This window comes from Cariama cristata, unplaced genomic scaffold (genome assembly GCF_000690535.1).
Source record: "Cariama cristata isolate BGI_N322 unplaced genomic scaffold, ASM69053v1 scaffold9075, whole genome shotgun sequence".
Classification (NCBI taxonomy): Eukaryota; Metazoa; Chordata; class Aves; order Cariamiformes; family Cariamidae; genus Cariama; species Cariama cristata.
In genome coordinates this window covers 14,973-23,134 of record NW_009616911.1, presented here as the reverse complement: position 1 = coordinate 23,134, position 8,162 = coordinate 14,973, and the positions used below count along the sequence as shown (strand labels likewise).

Below are 8,162 nucleotides of genomic sequence, written 5' to 3'. Positions count from 1 at the left end.
GTACCCCCAAGTCCTTCTCAGCAGGGCTGAGGTGTCTGGTGCTGTCTGCAGTGCCTGGGGGTCCCTGCCTAGTCTCCAGCTGTGACTCCAGAGGAGCACAGATCTCCCAAGGTCTATTTCATATTTCCGAACACTTGGGTGTGTACGTTTGTGTGATCAAATACATGGAGGCATTAGCATGTCAGTTTTGAATTACAGAAATAAAATAATATCAAATATCTAATGTTCCAAAGGAGATTTTAAAAAATACTGACTTACTCATCCATCACTGCAATAAATTTATTTGCATTGTAAAACATTCATTTGTAGTTAGAGTGTACAAATACAAGTCCTATATTCCGTAAAACTGGAACTTTTGCTTGTGAAGCAAGAAGTTGATATTTTTAAGCTGGCTTTAATATTCCGAATAGTTCAATACACTTCTTTTTTAGGTCAGTTGATGGGTGCCATATACGATTGGATATGGATTCCTACATGCTCCATGTTTGAAATAACAGAGAATTCCAAGGATTATGACCTTTCTTCTTATATTTTGTCCTCGAAATATGGGGTGTGATTCTGGGTCCTCTGAAGTAATTGGAAAGCCATTTTTTGACACAAAGAGGTTTCTGGATCAGCCTGCTTCTCCTAGAGCCATGCAAAAACCCCTCTCTTTTACTCACCTGCTTGTTCCAGCTACTGTTCAGCTTTGGGGACAAATTTCAGCTCACTCTTTATGTTCTGAATCTCTGACAAGTTGACAGCAGGACCTGGAAGTTTCTTAGCTCCCGGGAGATGTTTCTTGTCTTTCTCCTCCTCTGTCGAAGCAGGAACACTCTGCACAAAAGGATACCAGTGACATTACTACTGCAACAGCAATCTCTTGAGCATTAGCATAGGTCAGTTATTTGAGAAACAGGAAAGGATGGTTTTATACTAAATGCAATCCCAATGGGAATTGGGGGAAGGGGGGGCGGAAGGGCATGAAGAGATAGGCTATTTTGTCAGTTGTTGTCTAAAACGTCTAAAAACATTCTGGGAAAAAAAAAATTAGAAGGTGCTCAGTGCAGAGGAATGTGGATCTTTTGGTAAATGAGTAAGAATTTGCAGTGTCAGACCATTAGCGGGAGATTAACTGAGTCGAGCACTAAAGGTAACTCCCAGGTCCTTCATATTTTAGGGGAAAAATGCAGAAGAACCATTTTTACAATCTAATTTCTTTCAGAGTCTCATAGTTGCCAGCCAGTTGGGGAGGAAAATCATTATGCACTTCTGCAGCTCTGGCGAAGAGCTATGACAGTAGGTTATGGACCCCAAAAGCTCCATCCAAGCTCAGCTTGAGTTGATGTTTAATTTTTCTTACACTTAGTTGCAAGACCAGAAGGGGTTTTGTCATTTTATGTTTGAATTAGGGTAGTGTCTGACAGCTACTTTGCTGACACTGTAAAAATACAGGCTAAATAACAGCACTTACACAATAGTGAGCATCTCAGCTCATTTCCCAATGGACCACAGTATTTCAGCCCCTGGTACTTCCTCGGCTGTACTATCACCCCTAGGTGAGGTAGAGCATGTATTTTGGACAATTTCTGTTCTAGATGGAGGAATATTTTCAAGGAATAGTTTTCCAGTAGTGGGTTTAAGGTTGTTCCAGCCTGTTCTGTATTTTATGAAGCTGGCATACAGGGAGAATCATGTAGGTTTAGAGATAAATTAATATTTTACTGCAAATTATTTCACAGTGAAATTATTTTTTCTTTTTTTGATTACTCTGTGAATGTCCTCTTGGGTTTCGTTTTTTGGAGTTAATTCAGTATTTAGATTTAGTAGTCACCCTTTTTGGGAATGTGTATTGAACTGTGAACAGTCAATTCTTAATATTTGACTTCATTTTTAAAATTCCAAAGTTATCTGTCAAATATTATTGGCCAGTAAACCACTCTTTTTTCTGTTGACTAATGAACTACATGCTAATCAGGAAGCAGACCTTTTGCAATGTCAAGTAGCAAATGAACAAGGAATTTCAGAAAACTGACATTTTTTTCCTATCTGATCTTTAAGAACTTTCTAGAGATCACCATATACAAGAAAACTGAAGTAACAATTATATTGATTGGCTTAGTAAACTTGTATTATCTTTTCTCACTTTTTAGCTAATATGCTATTAGTTGATACAAGATGATACTAATTAATAACATTATAGTATTGTTTCTGTTTGATCATTTAAAATCCCAGCCACTAATCCAGCCCCAGCTACTATATATACTGCCTAATATCTAGGTTAATGATCTAACATCCTGAAACAGTAGCAAAGCACAGCAGGAGAATAAGTAAATTGATACAGAAGGTATTTGGAGGGATGTACAAAATTCTGTCAGTAGTCAAAGATGCCATGAGCTTGTATTGTTTCCTTTGACAGTTTTCTTGCACAGCTAGCTAATATGAATAATTGGGAAAAACTACCATTCCCCCAAGCCCTTATTTCTTATTAGTACATAGCAGATACTATGTTAAAAATACCATTTCAAGTCACCTATGATACCATTCCTCTCATAGTACAAATGGTGCAAACTTTGACCATGTTTTGGAGACCTTGCACTCCATAAATTGATGTTAGCTTTCCCTTCTAATCTCAGGTATGTGCTATTTATGCCTGCACCCCCTGCTATACCACCCACTCCGTGTGCAATGCACAGCTGAGATCAGACCTTGGCCTTCAGTTTTATTGAAGGAGTCTGAAGAATTACTTAGATATATGACAAGAGTTAACAAAAACATGCATGGAAATGCTCTGACTGAAGAAGGGTTATTTTCTGAAATTCCCCCCGTTTCTTTTCATGTTAACATATTCGCTCCGTTGACCTTCAAAAAATATGCAGTCTCGTCTGACTCCTTCATCCCTTTCAGTAGGACCCAGATTTCCCCCATCTCCTTTGCCAAGGTTTTAAAATGTAGTGAAAAATGCTAAGCACTGTTAGCAAAAGCTGTATTTGTCTAAAGCAGCTCTGAAGAATCATGAGCTGTATTGCAAAACTTAACGAGATGAGAAAACTGAAAAGACAAGTCCACTGGTAGCGGTTTTATTCTATTCCTATTACAAGATCTGTTTCTGTAGTCTTTATTCCCATTGGTTTGATTGCATATTGGCTATAAAAATGGGGCCAAGAACTTTCATTCCGTAACGTCTGTCTCATATATAGTATTCACGTAACTGAGAAGCAAAGCAATATTCAATTACCCAACCAAACCTAATTACCAGCACTAGTAATTTATTTTATTTCTGAAACACTACCAGAATTCACACATGCTGTATTAGTTTCTGCTTAATAACATGCATTCATTCACCAGTTTAATTACTGCAGAGAGAATAGGCTTTGATTCCTTTCCAGGGGAGAAAGCCACAGTATGTATTCAAGGTCACCTTCTATGTTTGGTTTTGTTTTTTTAAAATCTTCTTAATAAGAGTTAAATCAGCCTGGGTTTGATTTCTTCTGGAAAGTTCTCTGTAGGCAGGGTAGTATTTATATCAAATATGTACAAATTCAGAAAAAAAACTGTCTGATTTAGACAGAAAAGGAAGAATTAGCTCTTCAGTTACTAAACCTGGCCATTTTATGTGCCCGCACCATGTTAGAAGGAGCTGATGATTTGTCCAGAACTAACCTGTCTGCTTCTTGTTTGGGGCTGAATCCCCAGCAGTGCCACTGCATGCCTGGAGAGAAGTGGCTGCCCGCCCCATCCCCATCGCCTCGGCTCAGCTCGGCGTGAGGGCGAGACCCCCTCCAGCCACCGCAGCTTTGCTTTGCCTGCCCGGCAGCGCATCCGCCCGGCTCTGCGGGGTTGGTTCAAGCCCTTCCTGCTCTTGGCCCTGAGGAGCATCGGCAGCTCCAGCCCAGCAGGACCCGTTCTTGGCTGGGGATTATAAATCCAAACCAAGCCAACTGGCCAGGAAGCCATAAGCACCCATCTTTACTTGAGTTTTTTTTCTTGCTTGGAGTATCTACCACTACCTTTTCCTCCACTGTTGGTTTTAGTTCCTATTTATTATAAAAGTTCATGGTAAATGAGATGCTTTAATATCATCCAGAAATATGATATCTCTGTTTAATCATAACCTTTGTGCCCAATGTTGGTTAAGGTATAAATTGGATTTTATATTTAAAATGCAGTGTCAAATACTCCCTGTAAAATCTAAGCACGAAAACACAGAACTCAATCTAAAATTGAGTATTTTCACGCCTATGCAGGTAAATGGGTTGGCAATTTCTGTTTTTAATTTCCAAGTGTCTTCACATTCAATTGATAAATATTCCAAAAAGTGTCAGGTTTGAAAACTTGTTCCCATATTGTTAAGCTGTAACAATAAATCACACCACGGGGCAGCAGGTAGTAGTGTATTCTTCCAAAGCCTCACTATAACTTTTCCTGCTGTATGCCATCAACTCCCATCTAGATAAATACTGCTGGTGAAATTCTGGCCCTCTTTCCTGACAGCAGATACCATCCTGCTGTTGAAGCAGAGCTACACACCTTTGAAACAGTTTAAATTCCTATAGGTGCTTTGGCATCAAAACCAGAACTATGTATATATGAAGTGTTTAGTAGGTGGCCATTTATTTCCATGAATGATCAGTGCATGTTCAGCTGTGGTACCTAAGATTGGTATGCAATACTATATGATTGATTAAAAGGCTTTCTTCCATCAATGACAGGGATTCTCCTGGGAAAAAAAAACAACCTCCCCTTTTTTTCTTACCTCCTCCACTTCTTCAGGTGTAAGTTCTTTTCTTTTATGCGGGTGGCCTGCACCAGGTCTAAATGCTCCCATTGGGATGTTAATATTAGCCTGTGAGAAGGAAATCATGATGTGTAGCAATAGTGACTGATAAAGAAACATACAGTTGGTAAATGGCAAAACTCAAAAGGGGTGGGACAAGCATATAGACATTATCATGGTTTCTGAGCACTTATGCCTTCAATATATGCATCATCACACCACCCTATGGGAAAGAGAAATGCTTTCACCTCCATTTTAAAGACAGAAAGTGAAAAAACAAAGCTACGCAGAAAGCTTTTGATATTCTAAATCTTAGACTAATGCTCCCTGATTTCATTGGACTTGAAACAAATGAGTACCAGACACCGAAGTGTCTTTAGGCATCTGGGTCTGCTTCGATTTGGTCAAACAGAAAGTGAGTGCTAGAATCAGCATTCAAGTGTAAATCACCCAAATCCTGCAATAACACCAAAATCATTGGACCACCCTCCCTCCCCCAGTGACACCAGTTCTCACCTCATTTAATCACAGGTAGTTAGGAAGAAAAGCCAGCCCTGAGCCAACTTAAGCCACAAGTGTTTAAAATGTGATTTTACAAAAAAAATTTACCTGTGAGTGCTACAAACTGCAAATGCAATGCCTTAGTCTTAGAAATAGGCCTCTTGGTTGTAAAGAGGATCTGTGGGAAAAGGCAGGACGGCATTTTGACCCCCCAGCTCCAGCTGGGTTTTGCCCAGCCACCCCAGCCCAGTCTGCAGCAGGGGCTCACGGGTCAGAGATGAGCCAGCTCCAACGCCAGACAGACCACTAGCCCCCGGCTTTAGCAAACTCCCTCCAGAATGGTACCCACACGACTGCATCAGTCTGATTTTTTATCTGTGGCAGAAAGTCAGTAGCCATAACATAAATGGGGCTGATAATAGATACCTTAAATGCAAAGATTTTTGAGAAAAGAATGGCAGAAACCATTGCTTAGGAAAGTGCAGCTAAAATGTATCTATTTCCTGATGTGACCCAGCCTAGATTATTTTAAAAGTCAAATGGTGTGATCAACTAAATCACAATTTATACCTATTGTTATCTCATGATCTCAGAAGTGAAGGAAATGTCCTAGGAAATGTCATCAAAATATCATGACTCCCACTGGTAAAACCAGGGCGTGAATCAGTCATGTTATGGAGCGGAAGCAGAGAATCTTCCAACAGCGAGCTGTGTTATTGTAGTTTACCATCTGACTGACCAATTTGCATTCAATGAAGATGAATAATCCCATCCTTCTGCTCAAATCATGGTCTTGCAGATTGTGCCCCACATTGGGCAACCACAGGAAAACAGCCCCCTGTTTTCAGTAACAACTGTTCTGACAGCTGTAATCAAACATCGAGCAAATTAAGAATCCATTTGCCAAGAAATAAGCACCTTTCCCTGTATTCTATTTATCTGTTTCCTGTTATTTTATTTATGCAAGGTGATGCTGCCATTTCAGTGGGGCTGGCAAATGTCTGTAGGGCCATGTAGTTTATAGACAACTGGGTATTCATTTCATTCCTAGCTGGCCAGAAGGATGATTAAGTAAGCTGGAAAGCCACTTCAGTACAAACATATTCGTTTTCAAAAAACAGTAAAGGAACTACAGAGAAAACTGAATGTAATTCAGAAAAAAACAGGAAACCCCTCACCCTTACCTCTGGGGAAAGCCAAGCATGGTGTTTGTAGTTAGAATAATTTTCAGTCAGAGTTGTACACAGCCTTTTGCACCATGAGAGGGGGAGGCCAGCAGCGAATCTTACCAGGAATTAACAGCACTTTGGTCCTCTGTCACCCTGAACTACTCTTGGGAACCAGTTGCTACCTTTAACTCTCCCACATCTGTATTTAGTGAAGATTTTAGCGTACATCTCACATGGTCAGAAAGAAGCCACTTCTGACATGGAGTACCATGAAATACTTCAGTTAGTAAAGTGTCATTACATCTCCATTGCTGCAGCATGATGTATATTCTCCAGGGTACGTTGGTCCCACTATAACGGCACATAATGGCAAAGGATCATAATACATGAATCACAATGTATAAAAGTAATGCAGCATTTTGATTCAGGGTTCTTAGAGTACTCAAAGTGTAATAGGCATCAATTCAAGTGCAAATCTCCCTGCTGGAGCAACCTTCAACACAATGTTTAACAGATTTACTTTAAAGTTTGTGCTGTAGTTTTTCTCATGATCCAAATTACCTTTGCAAAGACTAAAGTTTCTTAAAATATTAAACTTAGTGCTTAAACTTAATGCACTTTTTAAATGGACAAACTAGAAGTGTTTTTTTACATTTAAAAGTTGGAAAGTCATCATAAAAATAAAAAGAAGTCTATAACTACTTCTTTAAAAAAAAGAGTAAAACAAATTAATTCCTATAAAATGTTTGTATGTGCCTATGGAATTTAAATGTAAAATGTAAATACTTTTGAGCTATAAATTATCTACATTTTTTCATTAATCATACAAACATTTCCATAGACACTGTAAAAGAGAGATGAAAATTTGAACAGAATGAAATCAATGACAACTTTCCCTAATTTCAACTGAATTAGAGTACAGTAGTTTGCATGCCTGCTCCAGTAGAGTTGATGATGATAAAAAGAATTAGCATTTTTACACTGCCCTGCAACTTCAGTATGCTGTCTAGCCACTGGGTAATTAATCTTCTTGATACTCCAATCCATTGAGTTAGTATTATCTTGAGGAAACAGAGGACAGATCAGACTTTACAAATTCCGTTTTGTGCTGCTCACATAATTTCAAGGGAACCTGAACTCACGGTAAAATTTCATTGCAAATGCATTTTACAAAATACATGAAAATTCTGTAAAATTCTGCAGTTCAGGAGGTATTTTGGCCTTTTGACAAGAATCAATGACAGCATGAGCTAAATACATTCTTCATGATGCTGCTTGATGATGATGTTGGGATAATACTCCTCTTGTTTCTTTTGCAAGTATGTAACAACCAACTTCATCCTTAGGAGCCATTTGAGGAGGTATGTGACATATGAAAAAATTTTAAATGAAAACATCAACATTTCTCTCATTTTACTTTGACTTTTAAATAAAATGCTTCTTAAACAAATATTGGAAGTTGTGGGGTTTTTTTTCCTAAAGGGATGCAGACATGAAAAACTTTACAATACCTATGCCATTTTTTAGCCTATAATTCTTCCAGCATTATACTAACTCTGTGGAAAATCTAATAGTTGCAAGAATTAGTTTTACTCATACGGCTGATCAGTGATGCAGAAGTATCACTGTGCTTGCCTAGCTGATCCATCAACAGGCAAAACCTAACACTGGAAAGACCATGCAAACACATGATCAACCAACCTATCACCTGATCCAGTTTTTTATCAGCTCAGATC

General features: G+C 38.8%; 1 protein-coding gene across 2 annotated transcripts in view; it reads right to left on the bottom strand.

Moving 5' to 3' along the window:
* Positions 1 to 660: 660 nt before the first annotated feature.
* SMPX (small muscle protein, X-linked) overlaps positions 661 to 8,162 on the bottom strand; it is an 11,458-nt gene continuing 3,956 nt past the window's right edge. For both annotated transcript variants that reach the window (XM_009700322.1, XM_009700323.1), the window contains exons 3-4: positions 4,736 to 4,825; positions 661 to 816 (exon numbers count right to left, since the gene is read on the bottom strand). In XM_009700322.1, the coding sequence (XP_009698624.1) occupies positions 676 to 816; positions 4,736 to 4,825 (231 nt within the window). In that variant the 3' untranslated portion in view covers positions 661 to 675. The remainder of the gene's footprint in view (positions 817 to 4,735; positions 4,826 to 8,162) is intronic.